The sequence below is a fragment of the Ovis canadensis genome, chromosome 2, assembly GCF_042477335.2.
Source record: "Ovis canadensis isolate MfBH-ARS-UI-01 breed Bighorn chromosome 2, ARS-UI_OviCan_v2, whole genome shotgun sequence".
Taxonomy (NCBI): Eukaryota; Metazoa; Chordata; class Mammalia; order Artiodactyla; family Bovidae; genus Ovis; species Ovis canadensis.
In genome coordinates this window covers 225,866,623-225,885,065 of record NC_091246.1, presented here as the reverse complement: position 1 = coordinate 225,885,065, position 18,443 = coordinate 225,866,623, and the positions used below count along the sequence as shown (strand labels likewise).

Genomic DNA, 18,443 nt, shown 5'->3' with positions numbered 1-18,443 from the left:
TTACTGAGTAACCTCTTAACTATCGATTATAGAATAATGGTGTTTTAGATACTTAAAGTTTTATGTGCCATTGTTAGCAGTCCTTAAAATATACCTTCCAGTGTTTTGTAAAACCTGCTAAACTTGTCTCTTGTTTTATCAGACGCTTTGCACACTTGCTTGTTAAAAAAGATATCTGTAATTCAGAGACCAAAAAAGACTTACTCAAGAAGGTTAAAAATGCTATTTCAGCTACAGCAGAGAGATTCTCTGGTTATATGCAGAATGTGAGTACTAATTGTTTTTAAGTACCTTAGAGATTGGGAAAATTGAGATGATTTTGGTGTGTTACCCAATTTAGTTTATCTTATTATTTATATATTTTTGGCTGTGTTGGGTGTATGTTGTGGTGCATAAGTTCTTTGTTGCTGCGAGTGGGCTTTCTCTAGTTATGGCAAACAGGGGCTACTCTATAGTTGAAGTGCGCAGGCTTCCCATTGTGATGGCTTCTCTTATTGTGGAGCACGGGCTCTCTAGCACAGGCTCTCTATCGCAGGCTCGATAGATGTGATGCACGGCCTTGAGTTGCCCCCCGGCATGTGGGATCTTAGTTCCCCAGGCCAGGGATTGAACCAATCTCCCCTGTATTGGCAGGCAGATTCTTAACCCCGGGATCACCAAGGATATCCCAATTTTATTTTAAAATGATATTTGTATACATGTGTTCGTTACAGGCTGGAGGACTTCCAGTAAGGTTCAATATGACTCTGTGTATTTTATCATTTTAATAATATCGATGTGATTTGCCCCATTGTAGGACCTTAGACTATTTTAGTTACAAAGGCTATTTTAGAAAAATCACTCTTTTTTTGAAAACAAATGAAGGAATGATTCGCTTATTAGTCATGCTAATCTAACTTATAGTTAGGAACATAAAATCTGTCATTTGTTGTCATTTTTCACAAAATATGTACCCTAAAGCACTAGAGTAAATCTGACCTTTTTCCACACATGTTACTGACTTCCAAGTGCTTTAGTTTTATAGATCACAATGTTACTAACCTATAATTGTAGCAAGAAATGGTTTGATCTGATTAAGGATATTATACCTTCTTAGGATGCTCATGAATTTTTAAGTCAGTGCTTAGACCAGCTGAAAGAAGATATGGAAAAATTAAATAAAACTTGGAAGATTGAACCTGTTCCTGGAGAAGAAAATTCACCAGATATTTCAGCTACTAGAGTATATACTTGCCCTGTTATTACTAATTTGGAGTTTGAAGTTCAGCACTCCATCATCTGTAAAGTGTAAGTAATCTCTTAAAAAAAAAAAAACACATCTTTTCCCTTTTAATTCTTTATGGCAAGTGACTAAAACTCTTCTCTGAGAGTGTTAGTTGCTCACTCGTGTCCTACTCTTTGCGACCCCATGGACTGGGACTGTAGCCCTCTAGACTTCTCTGTCCAAACTCTTCTAGAAGAGTGTAATTCTTCATTCCTGTGTCATGGGTAAACATGAATATAAATATAAATATAAATATCTTTGTTCATTATCTCTATTCTCTATGAAAATGCGTGATGGGGTGAGAACTAAAGTGAACTTAAAAGGTTTGTTAAATGCTTTAGTGCTGACTGACTGGTTAATTTTGCTCTACTTTTTGTGTGTGCCCATGCCCTGAAAAGACCCCCTCCTATTTGTTATTTTGTTGAACCAAACTGTTTTTATTAAAAAGGTGTTATATATAAAATACTTTAAAATATAAATAATTTTTATTTTTGCAATGCTTTTTAATCTTGTTTATATATGGGGGTTTCCCTGGTGGCTCAGTCAATAAAGAATCCACCTGCAATGCAAGAGATGTGGGTTCAGTCCCTCCAGATCCCCTGGAGGAGGGCATGGCAACCCACTGTAGTATTCTTGCCTAGAAAATCCCATGGACAGAGGAGCCTGGTGGGCTACAGTCCATAGGGTTGCAAAGAGTCGGACACGACTGAAGCAACTGAACACGCATGCACAGTTCCAAGACCTGAACTAGAGAGCCAACGGAGTAAGTACCAATCCCAGAATAGGAGACTACTGGTGTCCAGCTCAAGTAGTTAGGCAGAGAGAGAAAATTCTCTCTTTCTGTTTATATTAATTATTTTAAAAATAATTTTATTTATTAATTTTTGACTGTGCTCAGTCTTCATTGCTGCACAGACTTTTTTGTAATTGTGGAGAGCAGGGATTACTATCCAGTTGTGATGCATGGGCTTCTCATTGCAGTGATTTCTCTTGTTGTGGAGCATGAGCTGTAGAGTGTGTGGGCTTCAGTAGCTGGGGCATGAGAACTCAAGTCATTGTGGCTCTCAGGCTCTAGAGCACAGGCTCAGTAGATGGGGCACACTGGCTTAGGGGCATGTGGGGTTTGGGAAAATAAAAAAATCTAAAATTCAGCATTTATCTCTCATGCCTGCATACACTTGCTCAGTCACTTTAATCATGTCTGACTCTTTGTGATCCTGTGGACTGTAGCCACCAGGCTCCTCTGCCCATGGGATTCTCCAGGCAAGAATACTGGAGTGGGTTGCTGTGCCCTCCTCTAGGGGATCTTCCCAACGCAGTCTCTTATGTCTCCTGCATTGACAAGTAGGTTCTTTACCACTAGCACCACACTTTAAGCCCCTTCTCAAGCCTAGTCATAAGAAATTCTTTGGGGGAACAGTGTTTCTGAAGTATATTTTTATTTAGTATTGCAGTTAGGCTTCTGAATTCTTACATTTGTCTTCTTTTATTCTTGCAGATGTGGAGAGATTATTCCCAAAAGAGAACAGTTTAATGACCTCTCCATTGACCTTCCTCGAAGGAAAAAGCCACTCCCTCCTCGTTCAATTCAAGATTCCCTTGATCTTTTCTTTAGAGTAAATACTGTCTTTTGGTATTTTCACATAACTAAATTTTATATATCATAGATAATTGTATTTGAAGTTGCTTTCTTTAAGGCAGAGTTTGACAAAACACTTGCAGGGGAAACAAATGAGAAATATTTATAAATAGTATTTTTAAAAGCTTAATAGATAATGGTTGTTAACTGACTGTAGAAGAAAATTCATTGCTCAAGTGGATTATACATCTAACTCAACAGCAAGTGTTTTAGGCAACCTTGAAACAAATAATACAGAGTGACACATGCTAAAATTGGGTAATGCAAATCAAAATTGGAGGCACTGAGTTAGTATACTAAGATCTGAGGAATAAAAAAATACTCTGCTTTTCTTTAGATTATATGTGCCTTGTTAGAAACAGAAAGGGGGAGTCATGTTTGTTTTAGAGCTGTAGAGCTATAGATAAATATTTGCATATGTGATTCACTGGCATAGATATTCTGAAATTTTCTGGGACATAATTGAACTGTTGTGTAGTAGTCCTTATAATTGATGGAAATGTGCCAGGATCACCTTTAGTCTATATAATAGTGGTTCTTGTTTTGTTGTGCTAAATAGGCAAGGTTATCACTGAGATTCAAAAACAAAAAAACTTCTGTTCTTGAAATGATGAAAATTCAGCTCCACTCAGAGATAAATACTCTGCTTTTCTTTTTTTTAATCATTCCTTACTATTCCTGTTGTTATCATAGAATTTGAAGCTTTTTCTGTGTATCTTTACCCCCATTTTTTAAGGATATCATGTTTCAGTTTTCTCTAGGTAGTGATATCTGCCCCAAACTGGTCCTTTTAGAGCAGTTGTTCTTAGTGGGCTGTCACCAGAAAATTGAGTTCCATTATAAGAAAGGGGTAGAGTTACACCTAACAGACCAGGAACTCCGCCTAACCTTGAAGGTGATCTTATCTCTGCTATGGCCAAATGTTAAAATCTGGATATTCTCTTAGCAGTGGTTCTTGTGTATCCATGGGGAAAAGGTATCCATTGGAAATCTGCTACTGTGGTTACTATCATAAATTGAGCTGTTTCCATGGTTAAAAAAAGGAAATTATAAGTTGTGAAACAGGGCATATGTTACATTATATTTTGAGGATTAGGTCTTAATTTAGTAAGGCTTGTGATTCTGGACACAAAATTTAAACTGGAATTTTTCCCCCTTGTCTTTTTAACAGGCAGAAGAACTTGAGTATTCCTGTGAGAAATGTGGTGGAAAATGTGCTCTTGTCAGGCACAAATTTAACAGGCTACCCAGGTAAGATTGATTGTCTCTTCATTTTTTTCTTCTTTAAAGTACTGAAAAATATTAGTGCATAAGTGAGGCTTATCAGATGGATTGGTAAAGAAGGTTAGCAAAGCTAAGACATGAAGAGGATAGAGAATGGAAAGCTAGAATTCCCTTGTATAAGAAAGGAAGAGAATTTGAAATGTTGAAAAAGAGGGAACCTGAGAGCCCCAAGAAGTTGGCAACAAGAGGATGAGGCTGATGAGATTTTGGAATAATGACAGAAATGAGATAGTAAAGTAAAATTTTAATTCAATAATGTGTAACACTCAGTTAAAATCTGTCATGCTATAATTTCCCTCTCTTAACCCCAGACCTTATAAAAATATGCTACAGACACATACACATGTGCGTGTGAAAATAAAAGTAATTTTTTTTGCAATTTGTGCTTTCTTTTTTTTCAGAGGGTAAGTTGGTAAGTTTGGCGGAGTTCCTGGTCTGTTAGGTGTAACTCTACCCCTTTCTTATAATGGAACTCAATCTTCTGGTGACAGCCCACTAAGAACAACTGCTCTAAAAGGACCAAAGTTTGGGGCAGATATCATTACCTAGAGAAAACTGAAACAAAAAATCCTCAAGAAATAGGAGTAAAGATCCACAGGAAAAGCTTCAAGAGATTTTGAAGCTTTTTGAAATTCAAGAATTCTGAATTAGGAAGGAAATTAATTTATATTGTATTAATCTGTATAAACAAACATAAAGCCAAACTAGTTTAAAAATATATGATTGTAGAACAGCTTTCAGTTCTTTCCAAGAACAGATCTCAACCACAAACAAGATTATTATTAACATTATTTATGTGGCACTTTGCCTTCAGAGTGCCTTACTTTCTTTTAGAAGCTTCACTTTTCTATGAATGAATGTGGAGTTTCTGGAACCAGCCCCTAGGGACTAGTTCTTTTACATTCTGTAACTGTGCCTTTCTATAAAATGAATTTCTTTTAAAGAAATGGCTTTTTAAATCATAGCAGTATTATGTTGACCATAGTCTGTCTTTTTTTCCTTAAGAGACTTATTCTTTCCTATTTGTGAGTGTTTTAAGGCAAGAGAACGTTAGTAACTCAGTCATGTCTGAATCTCTGTGACCCTGTAGACTGTAGCCTGCCAGGCTCCTCTGTCCATGAAATTCTCCAGGCAAGAATGCTGGAGGGGGTAGCCATTCCCTTCTTCAGGGAATCTTCCCAACCCAGGGATTGAACCTGCGTCTCCCGCATTGCAGGCAACTCTTTACTGTCTGAGTCACCAGGGAAGCCCAAGCCATCAGGGAAGGCAAGAGAGTCAGGGGAATAAATCTTAAAAAGGATTGAGTGTTACCAGCTGTCACTAAGCAAATCAGTCAAGCCTTTGTGTCATAAATCCTAATTACTGGACTTGCTCTATTTTTGTTCATTTCAGTATTAAATCAGTCTGTTTTATTCTTGAAGGCCCTGATATCGTTATCAAATCTGTTCATTTGTAGTCCACCTCAGCTTTACAGATGAGTGATGATTTGACTGTTTCATATTACCCTTTATTTTGGTGGGATCATTTGAAAGTTCAGTCAAATATTTCACATTTGACATTCATCTTAGTCTCTTCACATCAGTTGGATTCTTATACTCTGTCAAGTTGTGAGTTTGAAGGCTATGAATTCTTGCATACTTTTTAACAGAAATACAGTCAGTAACTTCAGTTTACAGATTTTTGACTTTGTTGTTTCTTTGGTGAAGGTATATACAGTAAGAAAGGAAACAGTTTTCCATAAACATTATTCCCATAGGTGTTCTGAAATTCAATTTTGAAAGTATTCTTGTGGGCTGTGAAATATGTTTAGTCTGTTAAACAGTGATTATATTCTTTATTAGAGGTAAAATTGTTACTACAGTAGTAATTTTAAAAACACCACGGAGCTAAAAGCCTTTTCAGATCCACAAACCAGACTGGGCATGTACATCTTATAGAACTTTTTTTGAATGTGGAGAAAACTTTTTGTTTCTCTCTTTTCTCTAGAGAAGAGATAAGAATAGTTCTCATCAAAAGGCATCTTAAAAAAATTTTCACTGTCAAATATAAGGGCTGTTTAACACTTAAATTACCATCTATGGTTATATAGTAGTAATGTTAGTCACTCAATTGTGTCTGACTCTTTGTGATCCCACGGACTGTAGCCTGCCAGGCTCCTATGTCCATGGGATTCTCCAGGCAAGAATACTGAAGTGGACTGCCATTCCCTTCTCCAGGGGATCTTCTTGACCCAGGGATCAAACCCAGGTCTCCTGTGTTGCAGGCAGATTCTTAACCATTTGAGCTATAGGGTAGACCCTTATGGTTATATGACACCCATTTTTTTACAAACTATATAACACTGAAATAAATAATTTAAGGATTTGACCCAGTATCAATACAGTATTTTAAAATTCAGTTTTCTTGTCTGATATGTTTTGGTTTAAAAGATGCTTGCTCCTTGGAAGAGAAGTTATGACCAACCTAGACAGCATATTAAAAAGCAGAGACATTACTTTGCCAACAAAGGTCTGTCTAGTCAAAGCTATGGTTTTTCCAGTGGTCATGTATGGATGTGAGAGTTGGACTATAAAGCACTAAAGAATTGATGCTTTTGAACTGAGATGTTGGAGAAGACTCTTGAGAGTCCCTTGAACTCCAAGCAGATCCAACCAGTACATCCTAAAGGAAATCAGTCCTGAATATTCATTGGAAGGACTGGCGCTGAAGCTGAAACTCCAATACTTTGGCCACCTGATGCGTAGAACTGACTCATTTGAAAAGACCCTGATGCTGGGAAAGATTGAAGGCAGGAGGAGAAGGGGACAACAGAGGATGAGATAGCTGGATGGCATCACTGACTCAATGGACATGAGTTTGAGTAAACTCCAGGAGTTGGTGATGTACAGGGAAGCCTGGCGTGCTGCAGTCCATGGGGTCGCAAAGAGTCAGACACGACTGAGGGACTGAACTGAACTGATGTTTTGTTTTTTTTCTAGTAACATTATTTTACCCAAACCTCTCAATTAATAAACTACCCAGTGCCTGTGTTTTTATTTTTATTTGTGTTCTTAGTATCTAGCACAATGCCTAGCACATGGCACGTATTCAGTAAATGTTCCTTGACAGATCTTTAGTTTGGCCTATTGTAGTCTTCAAATCAAAAGCTTGTCTAACATAGTTAAGTGATCTCTTCTTAGCTGTAAAAGAGTTACCTCTGTTATATTCGAGCTAGTAGTGTCATCATCTTCTGTTTTTCAGAATCCTCATACTTCATTTGAAACGATACAGCTTCAATGTTGCTCTCTCACTTAACAACAAGATTGGGCAGCAAGTCATCATTCCAAGATACCTGACCCTCTCATCTCATTGCACTGAAAATACGAAACCACCCTTTAACCTTGGTTGGAGTGCACAGATGGCAGTGTAAGTCCTTGAGAATTTCTTTCCCTTTTGAAGTAGAAAGACTTTTACTATCTGATCAGAAGAATAACTGAATTAGATAACACGACTCCAGGTAAAATCATACCAAGAAGGAGATTTTAATTTTGCTTTATTTGAGGATTCTGTGCTAAATTACTTTGTGATTTAAGTAATTGAAAAAATGCTTTAATAACAATTTTCAATGTGCATTAATTTCCTTTCATAATAAATTACTTTTTAGGGAGTACTCCTTACTCTTTAGATCACTGGAAGACAGTTTTATACATTTGAGGAATACAAACCAAATTTGCATGGTCTTAAGAGCCCCCTGAACACTAAAATTACCAATTCCTGTGTTTGTTGCCTAGAAGTTCTGTTTCAGCAAATCTGATATAGGACTGGGGAATCAGTATTTTTAATGAATGTCTTTGCTGACTCTTTGAAGTATGCAAACTTGAGAAACAGTATATTAAATATTATGCTGGGACCTTTAAAATAGATTGTGTCTTCATAAAAGTATTATTACCAGTTTGAGCAAAGAACTTCAGTGGTGCCTCAAAATTTTTCCATGAGAAAAGAAGTAACTTTTTATTTTATCATCATGAATCCTGGGAAAACCTTAAGATTTCTTCAGATGTTGCTTTTGCCTCTGCATACTTGCATTACTTTGAGCCATATGTTGTAGTTCCATTTTATACTTACACACTAAGTGATAAACATTTGCTAAAATGAATTGATGAAGTTTTGTAAAAATTATTTCCCTTTTGGATTAATATTTGAAATATATTCTACATCATATAGGTTTACACTGAACGCCTCCCTGAGTCAATAACGTATTCCCAGAGAGTCAGTGTTTCTGGATATTCTCTTATGGCCTTTCTTTAGAATGGATATCTTTGCTTGATGCAAACTGCCCTCTACTGGTAGAGCTAGTACTCTTTCTGGAAATATTACCATTTCATACCAGTAGACAAGGCTCTTTACGATCACAGGCCTGAAACTGGGCTCTCTGACTGTACAATTTAATACCTTTGAGACTTTGGACAAATTCCTTGACCTGTCTGAAGGGAAAATAACAGTAGTTGTGAACTTTAAATGAGGTAATATGTATGAATTCTTATAGTGCCTAACATCTAGTAAGTCCTCAATAAATGAGAGCTGTTACTATTTTATTGCTTAAAAGAACTGAGACAAAGAGAATTTCCCAAGTTGTTCTTTTCCTGTTGTATCAGTATTTGACTTCATTTCCAATATTATTTATTTAGATCATTAGATAAGGCAAAGCCTAGAGAAAGTATTTTGTTTTCTCTTTTGGCCTCTATTATTAGTTGAAAAGTATAGTTGTTTGCTTTTCAAGAAGATATATAAGGGACTGTAATACAGGATAATTCATTTTATAAGTTAAGTGTATATTTTTTTAGTAATATAATTATATACATTATATATTTTCTAATTTTCTGATAGTTCTAGACCATTGAAAGCCTCTCAAATGGTGAATTCCTGCATCACCAGCCCTTCTACACCTTCAAAGTGAGTTATATTTCTTGTGTACCCAAAATTTGTATTTTTAAGGATTTGGCTTACCCTAATTTCCAGGATTATCCCCTCCCCTTTTCATATTGTTTCTCTTTTTGCATGATAACTGATCTGCATTACTATATTTTGGAATTTTCCTAAATCTGCTTTGAACTGTAATTAGGGTATATCAAGTTTTAACACTGAAGCAAGTTCTGATGATCCTCTCAAAATTTTGCTTTAAAACTTCTTAGATCATCTTTTGTATGTAATATTTCCATCCTACAACTCTAGAAATTGACAGATGACAAGGAATTTTTAGGATTGAGGGGTTAAAGTAACCCTTACTGGTATAAAAAGCACCATTCTTCAAATACACGCATGGAGATCTCAAAATATCTTTTCACCTGTTGCTAACTAGTGTGGGACTTCTTATCTTAGACACTGAACTGGAGCCATTCTGGAAAGGGACAGGAAGACAAATACATGCTAGAATGTAGCTATTCTACAAATATTTTATATATTTTTGCTTCAGACCAGAAGTTTGTCCAAGAAGGAGACAAATCTATTTTTTTTAATATACCTCCTCAATGATTTGACTAGAATTACAGTTCCTGATTAGACATTTCTAAATGACTTGGTTGTCATTTGACTTTAAAGCTAATTTTTCTAAAGATTTGATGTCCCAAAGTACTTTTAGAAAAGAGACACTTTTGTTGTTTAAGGGCTTTTGGGGTGCTTATATAACCATAAAATGACATTTGGGAACTGCTGTTTTCTTTTCCTCCTGTTAATTATTTTTCAGTGCAATTAGAACCAGATGACTAACTGACTAGAAATCTGAAATGGTACCGATATGAATACTCTTGCCCGTTCTCAAGATACAAATGAGCAATACCACTTGGCTGCTTAGAAAGTGAGCAAGTGATGCCTTTACAGGATGAATATTTTTCCTTACTACAGGCAAGCTGCCTTCTGTGAATATAGTAACTATTAATGGAATGCACTCTTTATGTACCAAATCACTATAGTTTCAATAAAGAGATGGTTTCGTTGGGCATCATTATACTTGGCATGGTCAATCTGTTCTCCAGGGTCTTACTGGTATGAGAATTTGAGAGATGGTCAATAAAGATGACTAGGCCCTAGAAGACCTGTCATGCCGATCAAACTTAAAAGAGGCTGAATTATGAACCAAAATACCATTGGTTCTTCTGTGATAGTCTTTGTCACATTTGACCCTGGTATGTTAGTAGCCAGGTGTCACCCTCCTTCAGCAAAGTATTTACATAGATAAATAAATAAATGGTATGTTCAGTTTTACTTGGTGAGCATGGAATCAGAAATGAAGAATTAAGATGGCTAATTGGCTTTTTCGAAGTTATATTAAAAACTCTTTTAAAATACATATTGGGAGGCTATTCAAGTGTTCAGGCTGAAGTGCAGTGATACCCTGACTGCTCTCAGCCAAAGACCATGGTTGGGCTTATCGCTGACCACTTGCCTCTTTTCTTTGATCTACATTGCTACACATCCTCCTGGTTTCCACTGTGGCCTCTTATTTCTTGATGCCATCATTCTATATGTTTATTTATAGTTTTCACATTTGGATTATTACATTTTCTAACTTCCATTTGACATTTTTTTTTAGTATAGCATATGAATTTATGTTAACCTTCATCAAAGAAAGTTTGTGCTTTTTTACCTTTACCACTTTTTCCTTTATTTTTGGCTCACTTAGAAGACAACACAGTAACACCTTACTTATCTAGTATCATTGAAAAATAATATTTCATATTCCAAATAAATGAATTTTTATATGATTGAAGCTTGCCTTTTAAAACATTGCCTTTTTAATTTTAATCTTTAAAATGTTTTAACCATTTTAGATGGTTATATCTCTGTAACCTTGTAGAATTCCTTATATTATTAAATGAAACACACTGAAGATAATTTAAATATATTGTAATGACTTAGAACCAGCATTGTAAGTATCCATTATTATACTGTGTTTTAATATGGTAATGCCCTCAGAGGCTCTTAATTCTTATGAGACAGTTTGCCTTTACATTCAATTACTTTATAGTTCTTTATTGTCCTTTTGGTGGTTATTCTCTCTCATTTCTTAGCTCTCATTTCTTGATGAACTTGCTACATTATTTTATTCACCTTTTCCTGGGGAAGAAGGGTCCCTGTCTAAACAGTAAAGTTGATGAGCTTAGAAACTACTGCCTTCCTCAGAAGCCTTTTTTTTTTTTTTTTAACCTTTTGAGTCTCTGTGTTCTAGAAGGTAGAGGTTGCCAGAAGTTGGACGTGCATATAAATGGATAAGTGGAATGTTACTGTTAATTTAAAGAGCAAAAATTAGTCCTCATACACTCTGTTGTCAAAAACATATATTCATTGCTATGTCTGCATGCATTCAGTAGAGTACTTGCTTTATAAAGACAGTAGCAAACTTCTTTGGAGTTGATCATTAAAAGAAAAACGGCACAAAGTGATTGGTTTACTGATAATATAAAATAGCATAAGAGTTGTCTGATTTTCAAAGCATGGTTCTTTTGGAGTAGGGCAAAGGTAATGCTTAAATATACCTCTTTTGATTTTTTTTTTCCTCTGTTAAATCATTCTCCATAATGGAAAAACCTTGTTTTATTTTGATATTTATACTTCAAAGAAATAACAAGGACAGATATTTACTTATCACTTACATAGACTTGTCTGTTTGTTTGTTTCTCTTAAATAATAGGAATTTCTCCTTCAAATCCAAGACCTCTTTGGCTTTATGCCTTGATTCAGACAGTGAAGATGAGCTTAAACGCTCTGTAGCCCTTAGCCAGAGGCTTTGTGAAATGTCAGGCAGTGAACAGCAGCAGGAGGAGCTGGAAAAGGTAAGTGGTTTCTTATCAAAATATCTTGACTATAGAAACAAATGCCTTTCATAAGCAACATCGGCAAACTTAATAAATACATACAATAGATCGTAAGCTTAACGCACTTGTTCAAACAATTTTAAGAGTATGCTGTTTGTAGTTACACAACTTGTGTGTTTAAACGTGAATTGAGGCTTTTTTTAAATTGAGGTATAATTGACATAAAACATGAGGTTAATTTCAACTGTATAACATGATATATTTGTGTATATTTATTGCAAAATGATCACCACAAGAAATCTATTTAACATTATGACTATACCTAGTTACCAAAAAAATTTTTTTTCTAGTGAGTGAGGACTTTTCAGGTGTACTTAGCAACTTTCAAATATGCAATGCAGTATTATTAACTGTAAATTACATCCCCATGACTTATTTTATAACTGGAAATTTGTACTTTTTTGCCCCGTCACTGATTTCATTGACTCTCTAGTCCTCACCTCTGGCAGCCACCGTCTGTTCTATCTGTGAGCTTAGTTTTTTTGTTTGTTTTTTTTAGATTATACATGTAAGTGAAATCATACAGTATTTATCTTTCTCTCCCTCAGGGTCCTTCAGTGATGTAACAAATGGCAAAATTTCATAGTTTTTTCATGGTTGAATAATGTACCATCGTGTGTGTGCGCGAGCACTTATACACACACTCATTTCACATCTTCTTTATCCATTCATCCATCAGTAGAAACTTAGGTTGCTTCCAAGATTGATACTTTAAGAAATGAAAGTGGGTGTAAATAAATAGCTTCCTCCTATTAATATTAATCTTCAGAGCTACTTTTACGTTGCTGTGTGTGCTTAATCACTCAGTCATGTGCAACTCTTTGCGACCCCTTGGACTGTAGCCTGCCTGGCTCCTCTGTCCATGGGGAATCTCCAGGCAAGAATACTGGAGTGGGTTGCCATGCCCTCCTCCAGGGGATCTTAGACCCAAGGATTGAACCCAGGTCTCCCACATTACAGGTAGATTCTTTACCATCTGAGCCACCAGGTTCTCAAATAATTACTTGCATTATTTTGATACTAATTATTAATATGAGGGACCCATAGTAAATATTTTACATCAACAGGCCAGCAAGGTAATCTAAAAGTTTGATGGGTGTGAAGGCACAACCTACAGCATCTTCAGTCTTGACACACAATAATGATAATTAACATTTTTGAAGATATAAGCTTTTTTAGGAGTTGCATCATCTCATGAAACTGATTTTAAACCTCATTTCAGTAAAATAACAATTATTTCAGTAGTTATTTTTTTGTTCAGACTGTTTCCTGTCTAAAGTTAGAGGTAGTTTGTGGTTGCTGACCTTGAGTGAGAAATGACAAAGTGAAAAATTCTCCCAGAAATCAGAGAAATTTATTCATAAAATAACTTATAAATATTTATAAAATCTTGATAGTTTTTATTTTTTTCATCTATTCAAAAAAAAGGAATGAGAGCTACCCACATTTTAAAAAGAATGTTAGGTATAGCGACATAATATTTACAGTGTGATCCATGTATATCTGGAAAAAATATACCAAAAACACTTACATATCTCTGAGTGGTGGATTTTGAATGAGTTTATTTTATTATTTTTATGTATTTTCCAAATGTATACAAAGAGTGTACTTAACATTTATTATAATCAAGCAAGGAAACATGTATCTTTATATGTAGTCAATACATAAAGAATTAAAAGAAAATTAGGCTTTCCAGTGACTCTATTTATTCGTTATTAGTTGTTAACCCAAAACGTCAAAGGAAACTTTGGCAATTCCCTGGCAAATGAGTGGTTAGGTTTCCACTCTTCCACTGCAGAAGACAAGGAACTAAGATCCCACACGCCACATGGCACAGCCAGAAAAAGAAAAAGGAAAGGAAACTTTTTAGAAATAAAACATATCACTTTAAACTCTAAGATTGCTGTATTTATAGGCATTCTGTTTTCTTCTAAAAGCAGTTCTATTCTTTAGGATTCAAAATCATGCAGAATAGAACCTGATAAATCTGAATTGGAAAACTCGGGATTTGACGGAATGAGTGAAGAGGAACTTCTAGCAGCTGTTTTAGAGATAAGTAAAAGAGAAGCCTCACCATCTCTCAGTCATGAAGATGATGATAAACCAACCAGCAGCCCTGATACTGGATTTGCAGAAGATGATATTCAAGAAATGCCTGAAAATCCAGACTCTGTAGAAACTGAGAAGCCGAAGACAATCACAGAGCCCGGTAGGTTTAAAGATAAACATCTGTTAAATAAGACACAACTGTCTTAAAAGTTTTATAATAACAGATGACTTCTACATAATGGGAGATGAGATAGATCTGTATAATAGAGCTATAATATTTTTGTGCTCTTTCTCTTCTTTTTCTAACAGAAATAAGAAGTGAATATTGTGAGTTAGTGTCAGAGGCTAGTGGTACAGTATTCCTTGTCCCTTTAGGTGTCAGTTCAGATCAGTTTAGTTACTCAGTCGTGTCCGACTCTTTGCGACCCCATTAACCGAAGCATGCCAGGCCTCCCTGTCCATCACCAACTCCCGGAGTCCACCCAAACCCGTGTCCATTGAGTCAGTGATACCATCCAGCCATCTCATCCTCTGTCATCCCCTTCTCCTTCTGCCTTCAGTCTTTCCCAGCATCAGGGTCTTTTCAAATGAGTCAGCTCTTTGTATCAGGTGGCCAAAGCATTGGAGTTGCAGCTTCAAAATCAGTCCTACCAATGAACACCCAGGACTCATCTCCTTTACGATGGACTAGTTGGATCTCCTTGCAGTCCAAGGGACTCTCAAGAGTCTTCTCCAACACCACAGTTCAAAAGCATCAATTCTTCGGTGCTCAGCTTTCTTTATAGTCCAACTCTCACATCCATACATGACCACTGGAAAAACCATAGCCTTGACTAGGCAGACCTTAGTCGGCAAAGTAATGTCTCTGCTTTTTAATATGCTATCTAGGTTGGTCATAACTTTGCTTCCAAGGAGTAACTGTCTCTTAATTTCGTGGCTGCAGTCACCATCTGCAGCCAGTGATTTTGGAGCCCAAGAAAATGAAGTCAGCCACTATTGCCACTGTTTCCCCATCTATTTGCCATGAAGTGATGGGACCGGATGCCATGATCTTCGTTTTCTGAATGTTGAGCTTTAAGCCAACTTTTTCACTGTCCTCTTTCACTTTCATCAGGAGGCTCTTTAGTTCTTCTTTGCTTTTTGCCATAAGGGTGATGTCTTCTGCTTATCTGAGGTTACTGATATTCTCCCGGCAATCTAGATTCCAGCTTGTGTTTCTTCCAGTCCAGCGTTTCTCATGATGTACTCTGCATATAAGTTAAATAAGCAGGGTGACAATATACAGTTTTGATGTGCTCCTTTTCCTATTTGGAACCAGTCTGTTGTTCCATGTCCAGTTCTAACTGTTGCTTCCTGACCTGCATACAGGTTTCTCAAGAGGTTTCCCATCTCTTTCAGAATTTTCCACAGTTTATTGTGATCCACACAGTCAAAGGCTTTGGCATAGTCAATAAGGCAGAAATAGATGTTTTTCTGTAACTCTCTTGCTTTTTCGATGATCCAGCGGATATAGGTGTATATCAAAAGAAAAGTTGGTATTCCTGCATTTAAAAATTGTGTCAATTTTTGGTCACTTTTTTCTTACCACTTCTCTCAGAAATTTGTGTAATTCTTTTCTTCATTTTTTCATATCTGAACTTATACCAAGTTTTAATGTATAAATCAAGTTCTCCATTCTTCTTTGGGTTCATCCCTTTAAAACGGTAGAAAGACCACTGAACTAAGAGAGCAGGTCTTGGGTGTCTAGTCTTAGCTCTACCACCTACTAGTTATAAATTTTTAAATAAGTGATTTAACCCCTTGATAGCTATGAGACGTACTTCACGTGGTTGGAATAAAATGTTAAATAATACATATGTATTATGTTAAGTGCTATACAGATACAAATATTTTTGTGGTAATTATTACATTTTGTTGTTTCTCAAGTTGTCACTGCAAACAACAGAATTGAATCTCCTTGCCTTGCGCTACGGGTGTCTTAAGATTTTTAAGTAAAAAATTTTTACTGCCTCTCCTGGTTATGTCTGACTTTTTTCTGCTGGTACTAAATACTAAGGATTTAGTATCTATATCTATATAGCTAGCTAATGTGTGTCAGTATGTCAAGCCTAGGATTTTGGAAGTGAAGACAATACTAGTGTATTATAGAACTATTTTTTTATTCTTGGGGTTGTTAGGGCCTTGTCAGTTTTGAATTTTATATACAAGCAAAATAATTAGTATGCCTTTAATTTAACTGGAAACAAAAAGCTTATGATTTTTGTATATAGATGTTTCCTTTTTTTAATGTTTTATGGTAAATATCCTTATGAAGTCCCCTTCTCTTACTAAACTAACAATCACTGCCTTTGGAAGTGAATCCTAGATACTAGATCATTTCATCAGTAAGGATTTCAGTATCACTAAAAGATAAGAACTCTTTTCAAAATAACATATCTTCCATATCATTATCATATGATAAAAATTAATAATAATTCTAAGGAATGATCAAATATGATCAAACCCTCCATAAAGTTTTGTTGTTGTTATTGTTTTTGTTGTTGTTTTTATTTTTACTTTATTTTGCTTTACAATACTGTATTGGTTTTGCCATACATTGACATGAATCAGCCACAGGTTCCATAAGGTTTTTATTTTGAAAATTTCAGTCCGGAGAGAAATTGAAAAATAAAATACACACTTTTATACCCTTCACCTAGATTCATTAACATTTTGTCACTTTCTTTTTCCTCTCCCTTCCACACCGCCCCCATGTATATGTGTAGTTGTGCAACAGTTACCCCACAATTAGTGCTTTAAAACAGCTATTTTAATATGTCGTAATTCTACGATTGACTGGTCTTAGATGGTAGTTCTTCTGCTCCCTGTATTGTTGACTGGGCAGTAACATTCAAGATGGCTCACCTTGGCACCTTGGTGGTATTGGTGAGAAGGGTCAGCTGGGATGCCTAAATAGCCTCTCTGTTCTTCTGGTCCCCTTTCCCTGGCCATCTCTCTCCTCCTCTTCTCTTCATCTTTTCTATCTCTTCATGTAATCTCAGGGACTCTCCCTTTCCATGTGATCTCTTCAGTATGGTAGCCAAATGTCTTAAAGGATAGCTCAGGGCTCCCCAGAACACAAAAGGGGCATCTGCCAGGTCTTCTTACTGTATGAAGTGAAGTGAAGTCTCTCAGTCATGTCCGACTCTTTGCAACCCCATGGACTGTAGTCTACCAGGCTTCTCCCTCCATGGGATTTTCTAGGCAAGAGTACTGGAGTGGGTTGCCATTTCCTTCTCCAGGGGATCTTCCTGACCCAAGGATTGAACCCAAGTCTCCTGCATTGCAGGCAGATGCTTTACCCTCTAAGCCACCAGGGAAGCCCTTAATGTATAGGCTCAAAATTAGGACAGAATCAGTTCTGTCACATTTTCTTAAAGCACTCACAGGATCTGCAAGTGTTCACTGTGAGTTGGACTACACAGAGTTAGAACACCTATATGCATGGTTCATTGGATGCCATCTTTGCAGACTGAGCATGCACACACTCTTCTTTTTTAATAGAACTATTTAAAATTGCAAGTATCATAATACTTTACCCTGAAACACTTCAACCTGACTGTACATGGAAATTTTCTTATGTAATAGTTAGCATACCTAAGAATGTTAAGAGTGATTCCATATATAGAGATCCCACATATACATTTTCCCATTTATCTGTAACGCATTTTTTACACTTAAAAAAAAAACTCAAACCCAAAGCTTACCCACTGCATTTGGTTGTTAGGTCCCTTTAGTCTCTAGTCAAGGCCAATTTTTCTTTGAAAAACTCCCATTATGAATTGTCCTACTATTCTTTAACAGCTGTTTTAGATTCCTCCCCACACCCCCGCCCCCACTCCATACCCTGAAACTTCAGAGCATGGAGATGGGATCGTTTTTCTCTTTGTTGCCCATTGCCAATTCCAACTGCTTGTCTCCTTTCATCCTAAAAAAAATCCCTGCTCGTTTGAAGCATGTAAGTTCTGACTGCCATATTATCTCTTTCTATAGCTATCTTTTACCTTCCAGTCATTCCACTCCCATCAGCATTTTTAGGGCTCTCAGCATCCTCCTAAACGTCCCTATCAACCACCTGGTTTCTCAGTTCCAAAGAACTTTTCTTTTTCCCCATCTTGGCAACTGATGAAACTCAAACCAGTAGTTCTCACAGTATGTCTCCAGGCCATCAGTACCATGTAGGAACTTGCTGGAAATGCCATTCTTGACCCCCACTCCACACCTAATGAATGAGAAACTCTGGATGGTGGGGCTCAGCATTCTCTCTTTTGATTCCAATTGATTCTGATGCTAAAGTTTGAGAAGTACCTCCCTAGAT

At 36.3% G+C, this 18,443-nt stretch overlaps 1 protein-coding gene across 8 annotated transcripts in view; it reads left to right on the top strand.

The window, feature by feature from the left end:
* USP37 (ubiquitin specific peptidase 37) overlaps positions 1–18,443 on the top strand; it is an 85,694-nt gene that overhangs the window by 49,463 nt on the left and 17,788 nt on the right. For 6 of the 8 annotated variants that reach the window (XM_069578345.1, XM_069578344.1, XM_069578343.1 and 3 more), the window contains 8 exons: positions 143–266; positions 1,097–1,287; positions 2,763–2,880; positions 4,075–4,154; positions 7,428–7,592; positions 9,054–9,119; positions 11,854–11,995; positions 13,991–14,246. In XM_069578345.1, coding sequence (XP_069434446.1) covers positions 143–266; positions 1,097–1,287; positions 2,763–2,880; positions 4,075–4,154; positions 7,428–7,592; positions 9,054–9,119; positions 11,854–11,995; positions 13,991–14,246 — 1,142 coding nt within the window. The remainder of the gene's footprint in view (positions 1–142; positions 267–1,096; positions 1,288–2,762; positions 2,881–4,074; positions 4,155–7,427; positions 7,593–9,053; positions 9,120–11,853; positions 11,996–13,990; positions 14,247–18,443) is intronic. The other 2 variants (XM_069578350.1, XM_069578349.1) reach the window with 1 other exon arrangement.